A 24,416-nucleotide genomic window follows, 5' to 3' on the forward strand; every position below is an offset into this window, starting at 1 on the left:
ATGGAGAGGCGGCATGCCGTCGGGTGCCGGAGCGGGCCTCGGGTGGCGCCACCGGGGCTTGCGTTGCTGCCGCTGTGGCTGTGGCTGTGCGGGGCGGCGGCGGGCGCGGGGCCGGTGTACAACCTGACGCTGGCGGTGGCCGAGGGGCTACCGGCGGGGACGCTGGTGGGCGACATCCGCGCCGGGCTGCCGACAGGTGCGGGGCCGCCGGGCGGCTTCCTTCTGTCGGAAGGCGGCGGCGAGTCGACGCTGCTGGCCGACTTTCAGGTGCGGACCGACACCGGCGAGATCCGCACGGCGCGGCGTCTGGACCGGGAGCGCCGGGCGCGCTACAGCTTCGCGGCGGCCACGCTGCAGGGCGACGTGGTACGGGTGGAGATCACGGTGGCCGACGCCAACGACCACCAGCCGCGCTTCCCGCGGGGCCGCATGCGGCTCGACGTGTCGGAGCTCAGCCCGCCAGGCAGCGCCTTCCGCCTGCCGCCCGCCAAAGACCCGGACGCCGGACGCTTCGGCACGCAGGGCTACGCGCTTCTGGAGGCGGGCGGCGCGCCGGGAGAGGCCCCGCTCTTCGCGTTGCGCTGCGGACCCCCGGCGGCGGGCTCCGCGCCCGGCCCTCTGGACCTGGTGCTGCTGCGGCGACTGGACCGCGAGCGGGCGGCCGAGCATCGGCTGCTGCTGGAGGCGTGGGACGGCGGCAGTCCGCCGCGCCGCGGTCGCCTGCACGTGGCCGTGCGAGTGCTAGACGAGAACGACAACGCACCCGTCTTCGGCCGCGCCGAGTACCGCGCGCGGCTGCCCGAAAACGCGGCGCCGGGCACCGCCGTGTGCCGTCTGCGCGCCACCGACCCCGACCTGGGCGCCAATGGCCGCGTGCGCTACTCCATCAACCGGCGGCTGAGCGACCCCGGCGGCTTTTTCGCGGTGGGAGCGCTCAGCGGGGTGCTGCGGCTGCGCCGGCCGCTGGACCGCGAGGCGCGGGCGCTGCACCACGTGGTGGTGGAGGCGCGGGACGGCGGCGCGCAGCCCGAGGTGTCATCCGCGCTGGTGTCCGTGGTCGTGCTGGACGTGAACGACAACGCGCCCGCCATCCGCCTTCTCTTCCTGACCGAGAGCGGCGGACCGCGCGTCTCCGAGGGAGCGCGACTCGGCGCTTACGTGGCTCGCGTCTCCGTGTCGGACGCCGACGAGGCGGACGGCGGGGCCGGCGCGGTGCTTGCCCTGCGCGGCGGGGACAGCGCCTTCGCGCTGCGCCCGGCGGCCGCCGGCGTTTTCTTCCTGTGCGTGGCGGCGGCGCTGGATCGCGAGCGCCGCGAGCTCTACGCGCTGCGCTTGGTGGCCCGCGACGGCGGTGCCCCGCCGCTCTCTGCCGAGCGGGCGCTGCTGCTGCGCGTCGTCGACGTGAACGACGAGACACCCGCTTTCGCGCGGGCCCACTATCGCGCCGCCGTCTCGGAGGCAGCCGCTCCCGGCACGGCCGTGCTGCGCCTCAGCGCCTCGGACGGCGACGAGCCCGGCTCGCCCAACGCCGAAGTGCGCTACGCGCTGGAGGGAGAGCCCGGCGCGCTGGCGCTGCTGCGCATCGACGCGCAGAGCGGCGCCGTCAGCACCCGCGGGCGCCTGGACCGCGAGCGCCGCGCCGCGCTGGAGCTGCTCGTGGTGGCCCGGGACGGCGGCCGCCCGCCGCGCTCCTCCCGGTGCCGCCTCAGCGTCCGCGTGCAGGACGCCAACGACAACGAGCCCCGCTTCCAGCGCCGCGTCTACCTCGGCCGTCTCCCCGAGCACGCCGCGCCCGGCCGCTGCCCGCTGCAGGTGAGTGAGCCCGCGGCGGGGCGGGGCGCGGGGCTGGCCCTCGAGCCGGGGTCGGAGCTCAGCTCGGGCGGCCGTCGGGCCCTGAACGGTTGAAGCGCGTCGCGTTTGACGCCGGGGCCCCGCGTGAGGTCCGTGGTGCTGAAACGGGGAAAGCTTTTCTTCCTCGGTGGTTGTCTTCATCGCGCTCCGAATCCTGCCGTGTGGGGTACGTTTACACGGTGCCGCGACCTGCCTTTCATCCCGTCTTTTGCCGGGTTCTCCCTTTCTATAGGAAGCCGCTGCTTGGAGGAATTCGGGAGGAGTGAACGGCTTTGCACTTAGGGGACGCGGAGCTGTCAGCGGCTCCTGTCAGCTGCAGGGGCTGCTCTGCTCCGCTCATAGCCACAGGATTTCCGTGCTGACAAGAGTCTGCCTCCCAGTATACATTGCCTAGAAAGGGGCAATCTGTATCTCCCAAAACAAGAGCGGTTTCATTTATTTGCTTATTTATTTTTGCACTGGTCAAGTTAGAACCGTGCTGATGCAGTGGCTGCATCACCAAAGCCTGGCAGCTGGAACTGGGTTTGACACGTGCTGATGTGTGCTTCTGTGAGTACTGCACCTCTGTGGGCTCAGAGCAGTGCAAGTGACCAATTGCCTCCCTTGTGAGCCACTCTCCTACATCTAATGCAGTGAATTGAGGAATAACACCTTGCCATTGGACTGCCTTGGTAACACAGGTTGCATTCTCAGTAACAATTTCATTTTCAAGCTTTTTAGGTGATTGTATTTCCTCCCCATGCTCACTGAAATGGTTCTGCCTACTACATTGTGTCGCAGAGTCCTGACTTGCCAGGTGTGTCAGGACTTTCCATCTTTTGGCTGAAGTTGCACTCTGCTGTCTTGGTCTCTCTTTCAGGCAGTGGCCTAAAGCTCAATGCAGATGGCAATAACCCAGCATGTCAGGTTGGCACCTCTTCCTTGGGCTGTGCCTTTTATCTTGGTAAGACAGAGATGCACTAGTTCAGTCTCTTACAGAATAATGGAATCAGAATTGTTTGAGTTGAAAGGGACATTTAAAGGCCATCTGGTTCAACTCCTCTGCAATGAACAGGGACACCTACAGCTAGATCAGAATGCTTGGAGCCCCGGCCAGCCTGAGCTTGGATGTCTCCATGGAAGTGGCATCCACCATATCTCTGGCAAGCCGCCCCAGTGCCTCACTGCTCTCACTGTAAGAAACTTCTTCCTTATATCCAACCTAAATCTCCCTTTTTAGTCTGAAGCCATTTCTCCTTGTCCTATCACAGAGACCCTCCTAAAGAGTCTGTTCCTGCCTTCTTATAGCCCCCTTTTATATACTGATGGTGTCCTCCAGATACTCCTGCATACATGAGTATTCCTCCCTTATGGGGCTGTGCAGAGCTTAGAATTAGAAAGAGATTCAGTGCCTGTGGCAGCTTTCAAGTGCAATCCTACTTCGAACTTAGTGCAGGTGTTTGTTGTGTGTTACACCAGATGATACACTCTGCGTATGTTGGGATTTAGGTGAAGCACGCTCTTGCTGCAGATCTGTGCTGGAGCTCAGGAGGTGGCTCACATTATTCTGCATGTGAGTTCCTGTGAAAAGTGCAGTGCATTACTGTAATGGCATCCTGAAGAGAACATAAATTGTCATGACTTAGCGACAGTCACGTTAGCAGCTATTTGTGGTTTTGTTTTTAAATTCATTTTCTTTTATAGTTCATTAGCAAATGTGTTTATTGGCTTTATAGCGATCTCTGTCAGAGAAGAGGAGAAAAACCACGTGTTATCTGTCAAACGATAAAGGCCTACATGCATTCTGCTGTTATGACAACTTGCACTTTGTGGGTCCATTAAGAAGGCTGCTTTAACTCACTGCTTAGAGCTCCTCCGTTCCCTTTCTTTAAAAATAACTGCCTTTCTGATGGCGAGATTGTGAGGCATTTGTGAACGCAGTGACAGCAAGTAAAGGTTTTGTTTAACGTTCTGAAAGGTAACCTAGGTGCACTGGGAATTGTTCCATGATTAGGGAAAGGCCTCAATTGTGTGGCTTTCTAGAGAAAATCTGTGGCTTTCTAGAGAACAGCATTTAAACCCGTAATGCCCGTCAGAAGGATGCTTCCCTTCTGAGAGCTTTTAAAGTTCTTGGCATGTTTGAGAGAGGAGGCTTATTCTTGCAGTTGCAGTGTCAAAGGAGAGGGATCTACAAAATGTCTTTCTATCATACAGCCATTCTTCAGGTTTTTCTCTGCTTTCTGAAAAAGAAAATTAAGACTGAGGAGAAGGGGTTCTCTGCAGAATTTAGTTTTAGAGTGTTTTCCCCATCCTGCAGTTACAAGAAACAGAAATGAAGCCAGCCATCTAGGCTGTGAAGAGCTGCAAAAGCTGACTGCTTAGAAGTGAGACTGAAGGAAGCTAGAAGAGGCACGTCATTTAGCTTCTTAGATTGACAGGTCTAGCTTCACTGTATTCCTGTTCAAGAAGTCAGCTTCAGAGGAGAGTTAAATGTTGTTTGTTGACTCAGAATGATACCTTTTAACACTAATATAATTGACGGTAGGGGGACCAAAAGCCTGGATTAACTAAATTTACAGCAAAGAAATGGATCATCTAGCCTGTAATTATAATTCAGAGTTACTTGTTTGTTTATCCAATTCACATTACTGTTTTATGGGATGTGACAGCAATTACCATATTGGCATTTATCTGTTAGGTATGAGATTTAGTAGCAATTACTGTTTATTAATTGACAGCAAATATTTCTTTGCTCCCCAGAAGCCGTTCAGTGGCTTCTCAATACATGATAGTGGCTTTGTGGAATGAAGTGTGTGTTTCCAGGGCTGCCCAGAACTGCATGACATCTGTACGGTGTTGCCAATGGTTCATGGGCTGGTTTGGCCCAATTCCATGACGAGTGTGTTGGAGGGACCCACGGATCCACACCCCAGAAAGGGAGAAGGGATTAAGGGTAGAGAGGGGTGCCCCAAAACAAAACAGCGGTCACGATCTGAGGAGAAACAAACTATTTTACTAAATAAGATATCAAATGCAAGATAACACACTACAACGCAGTATAATGCAATATAATTAAAATTGCAGCTAATATATATATATAAATATAATGAGAGAAAGAGTGTCTGAAAAAAACTGAAGGCTTTACACTAATGCTGAGACAAAATGTGAATAGTCAGGTTGAGCAGCAGGGAGGAGAGCCTGACCATCAAAAGGGGAAAAGAGACATCAGGTGACTTTGTCAGGGATTTTATCTCCTCTCTGAACACAAAGTGGCTGGGGTGTGTAGTTCTTCTCTTCTGGGACAGGTACCTGGAACTGGAGCATTAACTCTTTAACTCCCAGTGCACTACATGGTGTTATGATGGGGAATACTGATAACCAAAAGTCATAAAACCATGACAAATGTGCAGCACTGGGAGCTGTAAATGGCTGGGTATGGTCTATCCATTTATCAGATATGAATGTCAGCTCATCACCCACAAAAATCGTATTTTCATCAATTGCTGGCTCAGCAAGGGGCTCAGCCTTGGCTAGAAGGTTTTAAAGCACTGGGAAATAAATGAGTTCTCCATCTCATAAGGTGCAGCAAACTGCTGTGTCACAGAGTGAGCCCTTATATTGAGTGTGTTTTGCTGCTCAGTTCGTTCTTGAAAACAAACTGCATGTTGAAAAAACATGAACGATGCGTTTGTTTGTCTTTTAAAATTCACCAGTCTGATTAAAAACCCACCTGGGAGTTTTACATGACTCAGTGCAATGTGTGCAGGGGAAGCTTGCCCTGCAGGGCATTAACAACAGGGTTAGCAACACCCCAAAGCCTCACCCTTTGTGGCACCATCTGACAGGGAGAGTAAGGAGTCTGTATCCTAAAGGGAGATGCTTTTGTTGCAACCCCTTTTCCTCTGTTTACCAGTTTCTCATTGATTATGGCCTTTGAAATGCTGCTTTGTGCAGAAGTAGGTTTTTCTTCTGCACCTGCCAGCATGGCATTAGAGACGCATCTCTTTCCCTCCTTCATTGAAAACAAGTGTTGCATTTCTGCCAGACCCTAATAAGTCTGACTGCTGCTGGATGTGACTGAAATCTCAAGATACTGTCACGCCTATTTACTTGCACTCACAGGCTGCACCGTTTTAAGAACAGAGCTGCTGTGATAACAACAATATCTGCTATAATAAAAGCAAGTGCACTAGCTTCCAGCCTTGACAGCTGTCTGAGTCTCCTGCCCTGACCTTGTAGGACTCCTGCATGGTGTTTTTGTCTCCCCTTCCCCTCTCTCCCTCCTCCCCTTTGTACTTTGTGCAGGCAATTAGCTTGTCATGCTTATGTCTGCTACACTTCCACTGCCCTGTGTCTACATCTGGTGCTGGGGAAGGGGTGGCAGGAAGGGCAGTTTTTAACTAATGTCTGACTAAACATGTGTGAGACAAACAGCTTGTGTGTGCCCTGTGGTTTTTCTCCTTTACAGCCATAAATACACACACATATGGTATAGTTCAGTGTCCAAGGAGCAGGATGTATGTTGCCAATCAAAGAAACTGCAGCAGACTTCTGCACTCAGCCTCCGCTGCTTTACGTGCTGCACTGTCACTTGTTCACTGACATGTGAAACCTCAGTAAACACGATTTTACAGCACAGGTTCAGTTTTTCCTGTTGTCTTTTGCTCTGAATTCTGAACTCATGGCCAGACGTAGCAGTTACAGTTCACTGGAGCCATTTCTCCTCTCTGCAGGGTGACTGCCTTGATAGCAGACCTGTGATTTGTATGAAACTAGGTTTTCTCATTGACAGTCATCAAAGGCATGAATGTACTGATATCTTCACCTCTACTTCCATCTTAACACAGGGCTATGTGTTAAACATTCTCCATAGATATACAGACACCTAATTACTTTTATTTAGGAAAACATTATTAATCTTTGCATAGACTGTTGCTTTGGACATTGGTAGCTAATTTCTTGGCTTCATTTCAGTTTGGTAGTTTTAGCAGTGTAATGCTTGATGACATATACAAATGATACTTCTAGGTAGGAGTGATGTTGTGCCTTTACATGGGCATGGACTCGATAAAACATGTTCTGTAGCACAAAATTAAATTTTCAGCTGTCTTAACGTGCTGTTGGATGGAAGAGAGTAAGCCTAACTTTCCTGTGTATTTCTTAATTATAACACCTGTATAATCATTGATTATACAGTTTGCCAAAGAAGTGATTATTTTCAGTGGCCAGTCATTTTATCTGGGTGGGGATGTATGGTTGGAGACTTTTTAGTTCAAACGGTGTCTGTGAGACCATGAAGAAAACACTATTTATAAAACACATACAGAAGGTCAGGCGAAGTTTGTGAGTGGTTTACAGGGAATATTCATGAACTGTCACAGGGGGTGTGGATATTCTCACTGTCCTGTTACTAAAACCGCTTTTCTGGTGTGCAGTTGTTAGTGAAATCTTTGCAGAGACTTAAGTCAATCTTTCATGTTCTTCATCCTACTTATAAAAATGCTCTAGAAAATTCATGACTTCTGAGTGTTTAGGACAGCTGTAATCCCTCTTAGAATCGATATTTATTGATTGAACAGCTGATTGCTGTTGATGCGAAAGATGCTGACTTAGAAAAGCTGTGTTATGAAGTAAAAATTTTCACACATGGTTTTGGAATGATGTGAAGCTACGTGTCATTAGCATTACAAGTACTAATACAGAAACTCATCTGCAGGAAAACAACTTCCTGTGTGAAGGGAGCTGGTCATAACCTGCAGCAGCATCTTTTAGGAGTCACAATTATATGCATTTCATGTGCTCAGTATGCTCTGGTCATTTAAAAAATGATAGTATCAGAATGTAGGTATGTAGGAGTTCTGTTTGATACAAATTTCCTTCGGGTAACAAACTGTGGTCTAAGATAAGTTTTTCTCATTTGCAGGGTGAGAAAGAAGTGTAATGTTTCAGGGAAGAGATTTGCTCTAATGCAGTAAACATCTTTGTTGCAGAAAGGCAGAGGATGCTGATAAAACAGTGTGCATTTTGGCTTATTTTTGTTGCTGCTTAGAGTGCCCTTTCTTGAACTAGATTTTAAGCTGTTTCATTCCATATATACGCAGAACAACTTATTCTCTTTGGATACCTGCATGCTCTCTATCAAGATTAGCTATTTGTCCACTGAAGTTTCTTCTCAAATTATTTTCTAAAATTAAAGTGGTAGTATTGCTACTTCTTTAAAAGCTAATGAAAGTGGGATTTGTTCAGACATTGAAGTAAAAACAGCTCATCTGGAATTACTGAGCTTGTGGGAATAGCACACATTCTCCTCGTAACGGCAGTCTTTCTAGACCTCCTTGCAAAATGCAATGCAGAACAGAGATTTAAGGTCTTGGGAGCATTGTGCATATTTCCAATGATTCCAGGTGGACTGGAAGACTGTCATTGTTTTGGTCTTGTCTAACTGGAGCGTCAGTACTATGGGTAATATGATAAACTCTTAAAAAAATGTAAAATACAAACAAATTTGGTAGAGCCATTTTTAACTTCTTCTTTTTGTCTGTGTGGCTTAGGGTGATTTATCAGTATTTAGTAATTCTGGCATCATCTGTCAAAAGTTCTTTTAGGTGAAGTCTCTGGATCAACTGTATGGTTTTTAAATTCGGACCAGCAGCACAGAATGAGTAGTAGCAGAATTAGGCTGTTACTGATCTCTCTTCTAGTTCAGATCCCAGAAGTGCTGCCTTTAGCTAGCTTTTCTATCACACTTGTTCTGGCTCAGTGCTTTCCACCTTATCCTACCTTGTCTGTGATGAAAAATTGATGCAGATGTTCAGTTTGAAGAAAAATTAAAACTGCAGTGTATAGTGTTGCTTTTTTTTCTTTAGTTTCAGATTAAATATGACTCACAGAATCACAGAATGGTTTGGAAGGTACATTAAGAACCATTTAGTTCCATCTGTGGACAGGGTTGCCAGCCACCAGATCAGGCTGCCCAGGATCCCATCCAACCTGGCCTTGAATGCCTCCTCATTCACTGAATAGTTCACCCAATCCATCTATCCTCAGTTTAGAGATGAGGTTGTGGTTGGAACCATGTCAAATGCCTTGCAGAAGTTCAGGTAGATGACATTGGTCAGTCTTTCTGTGCCAGCTGGTGTAGTGACTCCTGCCCCTCCTTCCCTGCATAGCCCTTCTGAAAAGCTTGTAGCTCTCAATTAGTGTTCCAGTTGTGTAATTTGTCCCACCACGTTTCTGTGTTAGCAATTAGGTCATAGCTTTCTAATTGCACTGTGCTTTCCAACTCCTCCTGCTTGTTATCCATGCTGCACTTCCTTGTTAATTAAACTAGCAAGGTGGTCCAGGCTGAATGAAACATTGGCCTCGTTTGTAAATAAAGCATTTATTTTTCTTTCAAGGAAAATAAATAAAGCACACTCTCTCCCCTTTTAATCTAATAAATCAGTGATTAATTCACTTATACTGGGGCTGCGGCAGAAATTAAGCTCCCATCTCTCATTTCTGCAGGGAGTTGTGCTCAGTGGTATCTGTGAATAAAGAGTTTTCCTTATTAATGAAAAGAGGTACAATTCAGACTGCATCTTCCTTGATTACAGTTGTAGACTTGCACTTGGAAAATACTAGTCTTGAAGGTGTTCTTAATCATTGTGATATTCTTGTGGGACCCAGTAAGGTTGTAGGCTATTTCCCAAGGAGTTCATGATAAGAAATCCAGAACGTGGACTTTACCATGAAGAAATAAGACCTGTAAGAGGAACCAAAGTCCCAGACAGCAAAACAGTATTCTGTTTCATAAAAGAAACACCACAAAATTTCAGTTTTCTTTGTACCCTTGCCTTGTGCCTTCTGCTGGCATATTTCCCCTTAGTGCTCTCTTTACTGCTGAAAGTCTTGTGCTAATTAGCTCACTGTAAAGGCAGAGGAAACTGAACATCAGTGGTTGATGGGGATGACTTCGAGTGTGGTGGTAGGGGGGAGATGAACACGTGAAGGTCTTTAGGAACGCTCCCTGTAGGAGCACCAAGGCGAAGCTCCCCAGCACTTGGTGGGAGTGATAATGAGTTACTCTGGGATTAATTGCTTTATCTAGGTGTTAACAGTCTTAGCGGATGCAGCCTTAGCTGTATTCACTTCAGTGGGATGTAATACCTGGGGAGGCTAATTGCCTAATTCCATTTCTGGAGGAGAAGTAATTAATGTATTCATTCCCACACCCTGGCAATTTCTCCTAGTCGCATTTAATGTGCCTCCTGCCTTCACTTCCACTTAGTGGAGCGTTGTGTCACTGGCTTCTCTGCTGTTAGTTTTTCTTTAGCTACTGTAAAGCTGTGTGTTTTGTTAAATGAACGTAGGAAGTTTTTCAGTAACTCACGATATTTTTAAGTCACACAAACTATTTTCCTTCAGCGAGATTGTATTTCAATGAACTCTTGTCTGAGGTTTGAGGTGATGGCAGCAGGTGTCTGTGTACTCGTCTTTATTTAACCATTTTTACAGCATCTGAGAAGTAAAGGGAATTAAAAATAATACTTAGTTACCTTTCTCACTTCATGGATCTATGCTGAGGTCCAGCTCTGCCCCATATGAATAAATGGCTTTAAACTGAAATAGGGTAGATTTAGACGAGATTTCTAGAAGAAATTCTTTACTGTGAGATTGGTGACACACCGGAACAGGTTGCCTAGGAAGTTGTGGATGCCCCCTCCCTGGAAGCATTCAAGGCCAGGCTGGATGGAGCAATCTGCTTTGGAGGGAGGTATCCTCACCTATAGCAGGGGTTTGGAACCAGGTGATTTTAGAGGTCCCTTCCAACTCAGACTATTCTAGGATTCTATATCCCGCCTTGGGTGAAGCTCTCTGCCTTAAACCCAGCAGAAGACAGAACATGGAGCACAGCCACCCTTACTGAGACAGATGTGCTTCCAGGTGAAGTGGAACTGAGCGGTCATGGGGTCACTGGTGGTGCTGAAATCAGGGTGGGAGTTCATTGCTTTCAGTTCTCTGTGGAGTCTTTTTTGTTTCTTCTGTGTTTTTCATGTTTTATCGAGGCATGCAGTGTTCCTGTGCTTTGAGCACGTAAGCACTTTATTTTCCTTCTTTGATTTGCAGCTGAAGCTATCTCAGATTATTACATTTGTCTCATACATTCTGCCTGGAAAGGTATTTTCCTTCCACTACACTAAAGCCACTACAACACTTACACATTTCTGAATATATAAAGAGACTTTTACTTGTTTGGTTTCTTTTTACTTGTTTATGTCAAACTTTTGTGTTCTAGTATTCATCAGCTTAATAGAACTATGGTACAGTTTTTCATAGCAAAAGCCAGAATGGTGTCTTGTTTTCTGTTCTGCTAAATAACTGGTCATGTGAAAAACGTGCTTTTAATAATACAGACGGCAATAGATTCTTAAAGCTTTTATGTTTGCCAGCAACATTTGCATTTTCATGCTTAAGCAGTCAGGAACACTTAGTAACACTGACACAACAAATGCAGAACTTAGGATGCTTTTTTTGTATGCGGGATTTTTCTAATTAAATCAACCAAAGATTGTTTTGGTGTTATTTTTGTCTTGTCTTGCTGCAGTGTAGTTGGTGAATCCCAAACAACGTTATCCAAATGGTGGTCAGTCTGTTTTATTCCTGCTGTCTCATGTTGGCAAAGCGACATGAAATCAAATAAATGTGAAAGCTTATTATGTCAACTGTTCTACTTTTCTTATTCTTTTGATGTTGTTATGTTATGCCAAAGCATCGATTTTCTTCTGTTTTCCTGGCTGTGATGATTCTGTACTTTGAGTTTAGTTTTGTCCTACTAATCCTAATTCTAAATTCCTTGCCCACTCAAGTTTGGAACTTTCAACAGGTAAAAGGTATAAAAAAAGGCAACTGGAGAGTTTTCAGCAGTTCCTCTTGTCCATTATTACTCTTAATTTGATCATGATTGATTGATTCTCTGTTGGCTGTTACAATATTACTATTGCTGTTCATTTAGGTCTGGATCTGGATACTGAACTTGTACAGTGTTTTAAACGATCTACTGTAGTGGCTCTAGCCACGAAGAACAGCCAAACTCCATGTACTTGAGTTTGACATTTAGATGTCCATTGATCTCTGGAGCTTGACGACACCATTTTCATTAGTGTTACTGCATAAATTCTTCATAGTTTTGAGTAACCATTGGAAGGTTTTCTGCTTTATCGTTCTTGCTATTGTGAATTTTTCTCTATGTTCCTGTGATGTGAAGAGTCTGAATTCTCACATTTGTTGCAGCCTATCTTCAGATGCGTGTGTACATGAAATGCAGCTGGATTTTACCATCGGAGTTCACAAACATTTAACATGGGAGTCAAAACCTGAATACTGTGAAAGCAGTATTTCAGCAGGAGTAGAAAAACCTTGTGAGGTTATTATCGTTCACAGTAACTGTCAAACTTCCAAGTGTTTTTTGCAGAAAGATTCTGCACCAGCTGTATAGGTTGTGTATGTATCTAACAGATACAGTCCCTCAACAGCCATCCTACAATGAATTTAAAGCCACACATTTTATACTTTTACAATGACCGTGGGCAGTATTTTATTACAAAATGAAATTTGCTTTCTTCCGGAGCACAGCAGCTGTAGTGTGCCTGACTGCCCACATTTGAGGAGCTCCAGAATCAACAGGTCAGGTTCTATTGTGAAAAAGAAGCCACCTACTTTCTTTGGAAAACAGGATGCTGAGTTTTCACTGTGAAATCAGGGCTCAAAGGAGAATGTGAAATTTAACAGCTGTTTCTTAGTTTCTCTTGAGAAGGCTTACATGCTTCCATGAGGCTTGTTTTCATTGTCCTAGACAGCAAGAAACCTGATCGCTTGGAGGGGGTAAAAAAGAAATTGTGTATGTGTGGGGAACCAACCAAAACAACACAACCTCACACCCACAGAGACAAAAACAAACAAACAAACAAACAACCGTGTAAAAGCAACCCAAGACCTCACTGTCTCCTCTTGACTGGATATCGTTCTCTGTAGCTGCACGATGACATGTTCATGTGGTTGCTTATGCTCATCTCCAACTCTCTAGAGATTGTATAGATACAGAGATGTGTTTTCATGTACAACTTTGTTGTTGAGGCTATGTGACACAAACAAATGTGGCTTTCTTGGAGGAAGGAAGATGACACTGGGCAGGACTTGAAACAAACCATAAGCAGTATTTTTTCCATGCTGGACCTGGAAGCGTGGCAGATGCAGTTACAGTGAGGAAGGAGCTGTGTGTGCATTGTCTTCTGGGACAAAAGCAGACAGTGCTGGCCATTTCCAGGGCCAGTGTAGCTGACCTGCTTAGTGGAACTTGAGAGCTCTGGTGCAACTTCCTTATTCAGGCCCTTGGATTAGCACTGCTGCATGAGAGACAAAAGCACTAGTCAGGTGTAAAATGAGACACGACGGTGTAATGTTAATAACTGGAGAAGGAGCACATGAAGTCTAATTTGTGGAACTTGTCAGTATACTGTTTTTACTTGGTATAAAAAAAACCACTTAAGTGTGTTCAATAGCAAGTATATTAAAAATTGCTACCATTGTAACACGTTCTTTTGAGGTTTAAACTTACTAGTTACATGTATACCTGGCTTGTGGAAATCACCATGTTGTAAAGATGCACTCCTGTGTAGTGAAATAAGGGAACATGGATAGCTTTGCTCTCCTTTTGATAGCACTGACCATATCTTTAAAGTGCAGTACAGGGGAGGTTTCATTTCAGCTAATGTTAGCAGAGTAGCTTAAGAAAATAGTTTTTGCTTTCTGTTTTTTGATAAAACTAAAATTTGTGGTCCTCATCTCTTCTGGAAAGGCTTTTATTTTTGTGCCTGTCATGGGGAAATGACATTTAAGGCATCACATCAGTAACAGAACCATTGCTGATGGTTCTGTCATTTAGAAAAGCAGTTTATCTAGTAGCTGAACCTCACTCCAGTGAAAAGATCTGAAGGTAAGAATGGGAACCTTCACTTTGACCCATTAAGTTTGCTTGAGTGTAGCTACTGAGCATCCGACTTGCTGCGCTTGGCTCTGTTTGGAGCCTTTGTAGGACTGGCAGGCATCCTGTGTTCCACTGACTGCTCAGTTACAGTTGAAGTGGTGTAAAAGCTTTGTGATTAAGTCCAGCTGTGATGGGAATGGCACCCTCTGAGTAGCTCTGCCCTTTTAAATATTTGAGAAGAGTGATAAATTCAAGTGGACAGCAGAACTGGTAGCCTAATATTGTGTGGGGAGGTCACAACTGATATGGGTGATCCTAGAAATACGTTTTTTTAACAACTTTCCTTTTTCCATCAGTACCTTCTTACTATTGCTAGGGTTCATCTGGCTTTCTGGTATGCAAGCATGAACCACACTAATGTGGAGGTTAAGTAGGAAATACTGCTCTTATGTTTGATAGCAAGGAGGTGTGTTAGTGGTACATAAGCCATTACATTTAATTTTCCCCGGTGGCTTCGTGGAGAGGAAGCAGGGATTCTCTGAAAAGTGCTCTGAAACCATCTCAGCACAAACCCAGAAACCCTGTGAGGTGTTTATGGCAGCAACGTTCAGAAATTGTGCTTCTTGGCAGTTCCTGCTTGGAAGCAGTTCTTGTCAAACTTAAATAATAAGAGCTCCCTGTTTCTTCTTATTTGAACCCTGTGGGAACGAGGAGGGCTGTATTACAGATGGGACATAGATAGAGGAGTTGAAGAAACAGGGAGCTTAATATGGTGTGCTCCAAAGGAGGCCCTTCTCAAAAGCATTTAAAACTGGAAAAACAAAAAAGAATTTAAGTTTGTTGTTACACTGCAAGCCTGGATTGTAGATATAAGTAACACACGACAAAGACATGAATATTTCTACTTGTTGATCTCTCTTAGCTTTTAGGAATCAGGCTGAATGTCACAAGCCAGCTATTGGCTGTTTGTCAGAGAAACCACCATCAAAGAGGCCACTTTTTTTGGTAGCTGAGCAGAAAGACTAGAAGTGTGCACACAGCATCACCTCTGTACTGAGTGTGTTCCCTCATGGCTGGCACTGACACGCACTGAAGGAATTACTCCTGATGGGGAGAGGGAGGATTTCATCAGCATGGATAGTTTTGGGCTTTTGTGGAAACCAAGTCTATGTTAAGGAAATACTTGTGGGTTTCCCACAGAATTCGTGAAGTCTCATTATGCTTGTTTACATGAAAGGATCCAAAAACAGTTGTTCGCATGACATGTCTGGTTGCACGCAAAATGCTGTGTGACCTTTAAAGTTTGATAAAAGCAGTGTGTAATTGTGGGCAGGTTAGCCCAACAAACAAAATATTAATAGATGCTTTACTGAGTGATTAAGGCCTGACAAAGGGGGGAAAAATATATTTGATTAGGTAATACTCTGCCAAAGAAATTAAGGACCAAGACCTAAATAGTAGTGCAGATTTAAGACTAAGTAGATTCTAATGTTCAGTTACAAGAAAGGGCTTATATCAACTACATACTAGCTCAAAATCAATTCAACATTTGTAACTTTATGTCTACTTTGTAGCTGTGTTTATATGTTTAAGCATATTAATGTGAGACAGCTGCTGGTGCTTTGTACAGAGATTAAGTCCACATGATGAGCCTTTCTTCTATGCAGTGGATTTAGTGCTATTCATACTCTGAAGTGTTGTAGCAAAATGCTGTTCCACCCCAGAACTGCCTTGCTTGTAAGCAAATGGCATAACACTATAGGCCTTTCTTATTTCTGCATTATGATGTCAATACCTAATACTCATTTATTTTCTCCACCTTTGGGAGAAATACCTGACATTATTGGTTCTGACACAGGTATCAGGTGAATACATACCAGCATGGCTTTGTTCACATTTATCGCTGATACCTTTGCTATGGAATGCTGCCACTTTCTATACTGAGTGTCAAATGAGCCTTGTTAAGGCAGAGACTGTGCATTTCTTTCTCTTTGAATACTGATGGTCATGACATTATAAAGTTAACGATTGCTCTTCCAAAATTCCCCAAGCTATTGTTAGCAAATTAAAAAAAAAAAACCAACAGTGGAATTTTCTGTAAGAGGAAGGATTATTAAAAATGGTGGAGCAGAGTATTGCAGAGTTTAAAACAGAATTTGAAGCAAGCGTGTTTTTCTTTCATTCATTTCATAATAAATTACAAGGTTGCTTTTGAAAACTATAGTTTGAGAATTTTTCTGCATGCTGGATCATATTGCGGGCTTTTCTTCTGTCTGCAGCCTACCTGAATGATTTTTTAGGTTTCTCTGGGAAACTGTATAAGAAATTAAAAAATATTTTTGAGAAAGTTTTTTTTTTTCCCTACTTTCCATAGTTTCTCATTCTAGATTTTGTTCTGAAAACAAAAAGTATTATTTTAGCTACTTAGCCATGGCTTTCCAGGCCAAGTACAGTACGGTGTGCATGCTGTGAATGTGTAATGACACAGGAGTGTGAACCATTGGTGACCAATTTGCACTGCTGCTCTTAAGATGAGGCCACGGAGCATCCTCTCCGTTATTTCCAGTGAGAAGAATACTCAGTCCATCAGAATAGTCAGGCAGACTGCAATGGAGTCCAGTGTTGAGAGATGGTTCTTCTGCTGGAACGGCATCAGCAGCTGTTCTGGCTGTGATAATGTACAACACGCAGTGCTTCGGGAGATCTGGGTTTGTCAGGTGGTTCTTAAATGTCTGTGTGCCTGCAGAGCACTGATGCTGTCACTGGACTTACACAGTCAGTATGGCAAACCTTTTCACTTCCAGTGATGTGACTAACTGTTGTTTTACTAACTGTGGAGAAATATTGTGTGGTATTTTGTAAATGCTTTCCGTGCTTACTGATCTTTTGGAGCATACTGTTTGGCAGCATTATGAATCTTAGTGGCACGCAGAACATGGTGGCTAAGTGGAGATCATTTTTGCTTCCTGTCACAAAAACTTATCTGCAGAACACAATGAAATGCATGGATTTCTCTAATTGTGAAGCTGGTGGAGAAGATAAGCTTCATTTACTTTGTGCTAGAGCAGGTCTTTCCCACCAAAGCACTTCACTCTCAACATAACTTATCCTTCAATAAGTTTCTGATACATCTTTTTGGCACCTCATATGAAAGATCACATTCAAAAATTTGTTGTTCAGCTAACTGCTTTTTGCCTGTTATGATTGTTCTCCTCTCTTTTCATTCCTAGTTCTCATTTTTCTGCAAAGTTCTGTGCTTTGATACTAAATGTGTATATTGATATTGGGACTGACTTTCAAATTTTTTTTATTTTATGTTTTTGGAGCTAGGACATTGGATATCCTCCAGCTGTGCATGCCTCCTCCCCAAGTTATTTCTTAGCCAAAGGGAATTTGAGATGCACATGTATCATGCTTGCTTTAGACACCATGTGCTTTTTCCGTTATTCACTACTGTCAATTCATATTCTTCGGCCTTTCTGTCAGTTGATTTCAGTCCTGCCCTGTGCTCCATTACTGCATCCTATCTTTGGATCTGCACTCTGGATGCTTCTGGTGTTTCAATAAGTGCAGTATTTCCAAATTGGAAACATCTGCCAATTAACCAAGTTCTATACGACATGATGCAGTGAATGTAAGTGGCAGAAGTTGAGGAAATAGGCCGTCACAGTGTCTGCTGATGCCAGCTCCCATGAAGATAAATATTGGAAGTGCCTGGGCTGTCTTGATCACCTCATTCGTAGCCTGTAGCTGTAATGCAAGGACAGTACTGTAACTTCTGAGGTCCAGGAGCCTCTCCAACAATGGTGCTACCAGCAGAGAGGTGGCTGAAGTCTCCTCCCTTTCTGTTGTCTCAGCATCAATTTGAAAATATTCACCTCCTTTGGAGAGAAAAAGTATCTACGTGCATGCTTTGTTAAAGGTGCCTGCTTTACATGCCTGATTATACATCATCTGCAATGGTTGATATGAGACATCATAGCAGGGTTGATATGAGTAGTTTACAGAAGATATTAGGAGATTTTTCTTAATGTTGTCAAACAACATAACACAGTTCATGAAAAAGAAAAGACGTAATTTCAAAAATGATAAAATCCTTTCTGAGTAGAAAACATCTTGACATGGCACATCTTTGGAAACAGTTTAACGTGTTTGGAGAAAGATTGGATGTTTGCATGCAGTGCAAGAAAAGGCACTTCAGAACTCTGGGGAAGAGGAAAGACCAGAGCTTTAACTGAAATCTATGTTGAATCCTTCAGTGGGAAGGAGAAGGAAGAGGAAGTGAGTAGTTATCAGCAATAGGTTGTTGGTTTTTTTTTTGCATTTTAACTCCTAAAGATGTGGTGCTAGACATTGTCCAGGAAGTTTTGAATCTTTATAATTCCCCTTCAACAGGCTGTAATTTCATTTAAGAAAGAGGGGAGCAGGAAAAAAAGTGAGGTTATAATGAGGCAGGACAAATGAGAAATCTCCAATTGCATGCACTGGAAGATCTTGAGAATGAAATGCATAAGGGTATTTACAAGTGAGCTGGAAAACTGCAGTCAAACGTGGAAGGAGCTGCAGCCTGGATCTCCCTGTCTGCACTGCATGCTCTCCAGTGCCTCCTGTGTGGCTGAAGCAGAATGGTCCTGCTGTGAAAGCTTAGCTGCTGCGATTCCTGCTTGTGTCATTCAACAGGAGCCAGGTCTCTGTAAGAAACTTGTTTTGCAAGGTTAGTGAGAAGACTGTAGCTGCATGCCTGCTGTGTAGTTGCTGGTGAGGGGCAGCTGCCACCCTCTGTGGGGCCACAGAAAGAATGGAAAACCTGTGTTAGGGATAACAAGACATTGTGAGGTTGGGAAAAACAATCTGTTTTGGGACTAGCTGGTGAGAAGTTCCGATGCAAGCAGCTGAGATTAATGAGAGTTGTGGAAAGGTACCAGTACTGCTCATGAGCGATTGAGAACAAAATCTCATTATTCGGCAATTCCCTGTTCTGTATTATAACGTGCTTTTTGGTATTCTCTAGAAAATGCAGCAATGTTAACAGCAATGTGAATTGAAGAGCTACAAATTTAACATGCAGATGTCACAAAACTACAGGGATCCTTTTGGCTTAGTAATATCCAGTCTACTTATAGTCCAAATACCATCCTGCAAATGGTCTCATCCATTAATCTGAGCAAAAATGTGGTGAGAAAATAGAGAAAAATGATGTTACTTAGTGACTTAGTATTAGCAACGTGCTGTCTGAATATCCAGGGAGGCTTCAGTCCTCTCTAGACATACATATACAGATTCTGCTTTCCCCAGTTGGACATGTCTCCAATCCTCAGAATGCAGTACCTCCTTTTCCTAAGAGAGAGCAGATGACTTGAGAAAAGTCTGGAGCTGAGCAATCAGATGTAGCCATCTCAGTTTGATAAACTCCCATTTCAAAACAATTCTGTTGCACAAGAAGTATAGGGACTGTGCAGGGCTCCACTGTGTTGTTTGTGGGAGACCTCCTTATCAGAGTGAGGAAAACGAAAAGGGATGCTTCCATCTTTGTAAATGATGTGGCCAAGTTATACCCTGTCAGACTTTTTCATTTCCTTCCTGGAGCTTTACAGATCTGTTGCATTCATTAATTAAAATATGCCATTGGCATGCAGTGTGCCCTCTTTAGATGTGATGCCATAAAACCGAGCTGCGTTCTGTGCCTGTAGGCATGCGTGAACGACTCCCACAATGGTGATCCTTTTGTTCTGTGGTGTGTCTTGGCTCAACTGGCTGTGCTATTTAAAAACTCTCCCTTTATGCAGGAAAACTTGTTGGTGAACACTAATGGGACAGGATCTACTTCTGCAGCAGGTTTATTGACTACGACATTTGTCATTCTCTTCCCATTCTTGATTTGACCCTGCTAGCTGGCTCTGTACTGTTCTGGGCTGTAAAATTCTGTAATTTGGGTTTTCTCAGCTGTGGGGTGGATATGGCCCAGCAGAATAGCTGTTTCAGCCCATGGGGTCACTTCAGCTCCTATGGGACCCTTTTCAGTTCCTGGGTCCCATCTGATGAAGGTGTGTTCTGTTGTGGTTTTTAGATGAAAAAGATTAAATCTGTTTGCAGTATGGCACCATCCAGCTGTATATCCTGGCTTGTATGCATTGTGGCTGTCACATAAACGGAGTTGCGTATTAACAGAGAGGGACCACAGCAGAGGAAAGGCTGGTGCACCCCACAATTTCATGCAGACATCCAGCTAGCCTGTGGCCAGCATACACCTGGTGTGCGAAGGGAGTTCACGTACTTCTGGCCCCGTAATTCTGAGACAGGATAGTTAACCACCTGGATGTTCTGTGCTCATCTAAAGATTTGTGGCTTATGGAAGGGTGTGTTATGCACAGTCATGTTCATTCATCATACGTGAGGTTTGTTTGGCACGATGACTATCAAGTAAATTTTACTAGTTGTTCATTGAATGGAGTTCTCCTTGAGCAGAGTTTCCACTCGAGCAAAATTCTCATTAAACTAATCAGGATTTGTAGTTTGGGAGCAGGAAGTAATTTATGGTAAGCTCTGCTTTAGACAGTGAGCATGTTTAAGAGCTTTACTTTTAGATTAGTTTGTGCAAAGTGTAGAGTGGCAGCTTTGTGGTACTTCTGCATCTTGTTTGAACGTCATGGGTTGTCATGATGTCCTTTACCCTTTTGGGTGGTGCTCTGCTTCCTCCACGTACTCAAAAACTGGGCCATCTGAGTTGTTTGTAAAACATACCTGGCTTAAGGAAATTACTGGTTTAGTTACTCACATCTATTGCATGCAGTTTTTAATTTTAAAATAATTTTTTTTTAAAAAGCATCTTTTTTGTTAGCATGCTCTGTTTTGTTTGATGTCATGCTCTTCAGGTTAAGGTTTTGCCTATTTCTTGCCTTTTGATTTTTCTGAATTGCTTACAGTTCTGCTTTTTGGTCAAGTCTCTAAACTGCCTGAGAGCTGTATAGAGCAAAAAACAGCTGGGGACAGACATGGAACATTGGAGTAATGGGGAAAAAATGGTGTGTATGTGAAAAAAGGGAAGGGGGGGAGATTTCTCTCCAGTTTGTTAAAGGCTTCATTTCTGCACCAATTATTAGAATATATAGAGATCCCTTGCCAATTTTTATGTTTGCAATGAACAGAGTATGAAAATATTTTAAAGTGCTATGAATACATTACTCAAGCTGTGAGTTTGGCAGTGTTTTCAATTTTCCATAAAAGCAGAAATGAACTAAGAGAACTCTCATCTTCTTACTTGAAGAAATTTGAATTGGCTATAATTTATAAGGCTACAGTTACACAAAATACATGCTTTCGTTGGGAGAAAGACTGTTGTTTTTAATGGTTAGGGCATGGGTGTTGCAGGGAGCTGGTGAAAGCAGTGCAGGCCATGCTTCTCAGCGCCAGGCTGAGTTGCTCACTGATGACTCGGATGTTATTAGCAGTGTTATTTTGCTCATAAACATATAAACAGGTATTCACAAGGGAAGAGGGCTTGGAAGGCTTTGCATATTTGTTAAAATTTGGCAGACCCTTTAAACAAGCAGTTAGAGTGACAGAAATATTGGCTACCTGTGCTGATGTGTCCAGAAAAGCCGGTCACAAAGTGCTGGAGAGCCTCTCCATACTGTTGAAAACAAAATGAGAAGAAAGGCGCAGAGCACTGTTAAGCCACTCTCGTACCATCAGCTACAGTCACTGCTAAACCTAATTTTTAATGGATGGGAACAGAATACATGTTTTTCAAGGGTATATGCATGAGAATAAGAAGTCAGTTGAATTCCTTGTTGCCTATGACTGAGGTAGCAAGGGTGTTGGAACTTGGTGATCCTTGGGATCCTTTCCAACCCAAGCCATACAATGATTCTAAGAAGCATGGGGTAGAAGAGAGCCTGCCACTAGTTCAAGAAATACATAACCTTGAACCACAGGTCAAAGGCTGATGCTGTGAGGAGCATAAAGGGGAGCTTGCACAGCACTGATCAACTTTATTTTTAAAGAAGAGTTCCTTCCTGATTTACAGGAAGATGATTGATTTCCTGCTGTAGCAAACCTGCAAGTCCAGTGCATAGCATAGTTGTGTTGCAAGTGTGGGAGGCAGCTGGCACTGAATAGACCCTTTCTGAGACCCTTTCTGGGCTCATTGAAGCATTACGTTTCCTGAGAGGACCTTCTACAATGCTTTCTTTTTTTTTTTTTTGTTCAGAAATGATACATTGAGGTTGGCTTCTCCTGTGTGTCTGCCATGCTACCCTTGCTTCTATGGTAAGCTATCACATTCACTAACAAATGCAGCAATTTTTAAGTGGTGATAGAGGCAGTCTGCACTTGGTGTTTATTGACTATAAAGGTGCAATAACAAAGCCTTCTTCTCTGACAGCAAAATCAATTTGAGAAATTTTTACTCACTGATCCTTCCAAGTGAGAGTGGAAGTAAGCACAGAATTTTTTAACTAATCTGACTAAGTGCAAATACATCCCAAGGACCCTTATTTCATTTTACGTATCTTTTAGTGGAGAAGTTAAGCTCTGTTCTAAGTGATCTTGTTCACGAGGTGGCTTCATGAGTAGTTGTATCAGCCTCGCCAGGAGTGTTTGTTGAGCACTGTGCTTTGTAGGCAGGAATTAGCAGCTCAGTTTGAGGGTTTGGAAAACATATATAACCATGCCATTTCAGCTTGTGCTAAGGCCGTGCTATTGCTGGAAGAGTTTTCAATCTACTTCCTGCCACTCTCCCATCTTGTGCCCTGGGGTCAGCTGAATCAAGCTGAGCTAAAATCTACTGTTGCAAGAAGCTTTAATGACTGGCTTCCACTGGGCCACCTGCTGAAGGCAGACCTGGGTGTCCCAGAGGAAGGAGCGGAAAGGGCTGCTTATCCACATCTGCTGTTCTTCTTTCTCTCCTTTGTAGCATCCTCCTCCAATTTCTCCGTTAGAGATACCAGCAAAGTCTAAAGATCATTTTATCACCAGTGTTCTGCTTTAAGGTCACACACCTGCTCTGCATTCAGGATATGTACTTTGGCCATTTAGGCTCAATAAGCTAGACTGCCACATGGCAGCTTTGTAAGTACAGTAATTATGTTAATTGATTTAAGATGAAAAAATGAATTATTATTAATTTTAATTAATGTAATAATACATGTTACCTACAAAATTAACCAAATTATCATTCACAGGATGGAACTGTAATGGGAAAAACATCTCAAACAAGAAGATAGTTCTTGTCAATTAGTTCTTCTTTCCAAACCATCCTGTTAAACGTAATGTTAAAATAAATCCCACCCCCAGAAATTAAAATGTGGTCCGGTATGAGATCATCAAAATGTGGTCTGTACAAAATATTTCTTGGTGACATATTGCAGATTATTAAAGATATTATTCATAGCTCCTTGGTTTGCTCAATTAGCACAGAGGAGGGAAACTTGTGCTCTGCTGTTGCTTGACAGTGGTTCTTGGAGCTCTAAACTTGCTAAAGTTAATGAAAAAATGGATTTATACTTATGCTCTGAACTGTGCATAGCAAAGGTTTAGCAGGCTATACAATGTAAAACTGCAGCATGGCATCTGAGTATGAATGGGCTGAGTCGCTTTTTTAACTGAACAGTAGGAGTCGTCTTCAATTAAATAAGGTTTTAGTCCTGGTAATGTCTGCTACTTGCAGTGACAACTGGTTTTCCTTCATCAAAATATGCTGTCTTTTCACTTCTGTTCTTCTAGCATATATGGCAGTATAAATAAATGATAGAAATCCAGGCTGTGTTTGCACAGTGAGGAGGGTTGTCTAGACCAAACAGACCAAGTAGATGCTTGACCTGTTAGCAGATGGCCTTGGTGCTGGATCCTATGCTTCATAATCCCAAAATATGTTTTCTAACCACCACACTAACATGTAGTGAGTAGGCATTAGCAGCACTACAGCTTACTGTGAAGCCATGTATTGACAACTGATCACACTGCACATTGTTTGAGGACAGGCTGACAGTTCCTCTTCTTAAAGTCAAGGTTCATGCCTTTAGAACTTAAGCAAGTAGATAGGATGTTTTATTCTTGTATCTGTATGTTAAGACTGCCATTCTGGTGGGAGGGGGGATGGGAGGGGTGAGCAGTGATCAAACATGTTGAAACAGATTATAAAAAAAACATAAGTATTTGTTAAAACTCTTCTTGGGCTTAATGTTGGCATTAGCACCCACACTGCCTCAGGTAGCTAAGAGATAAAGATCACTAATTATAGGGCCTGTAAGTAAGAGCACTGGATTAAAGACATCCAATTAGCCAACTGGCCAGAGGAGCTGAATGCTCTTTGTGGTGGAAGATTACGGACTTCCAGAGGATGTTTCTGGCAGCTCATGTGCTAATCTCACAGGTATGATTATGTCTGAAGGACTACTAAAGAAGAACAATTATTAGTAAATAATCTTTATTTCTGCAGCCTCATTTCACTGAAAGCACACTTTGGAATTGTAGTGTGGTGAATGCTTACAAAATACTGGTGGTCTGTCATCCTGGTGGTTTTTGGGTTGTACTGCAGTATTAGCTGGGCAAGGGGCAGACATTGGGCATTGCTCCATCACAGTGAACACATCTGATGTCGTTTCATCAGAAGAATGTAGGA

General features: G+C 44.0%; 1 protein-coding gene across 1 annotated transcript in view; it reads left to right on the forward strand.

The window, feature by feature from the left end:
* DCHS2 (dachsous cadherin-related 2) overlaps window positions 1-24,416 on the forward strand; it is an 88,495-nt gene continuing 64,079 nt past the window's right edge. The window contains 1 exon segment of the mRNA XM_042829684.1: window positions 1-1,812. Within this exon segment, the coding sequence (XP_042685618.1) occupies window positions 1-1,812 (1,812 nt within the window).

Source organism: Centrocercus urophasianus, unplaced genomic scaffold (genome assembly GCF_019232065.1).
Source record: "Centrocercus urophasianus isolate 14NV4802_14NV808 unplaced genomic scaffold, USGS_Curo_1.0 seq_32, whole genome shotgun sequence".
Classification (NCBI taxonomy): domain Eukaryota; kingdom Metazoa; phylum Chordata; class Aves; order Galliformes; family Phasianidae; genus Centrocercus; species Centrocercus urophasianus.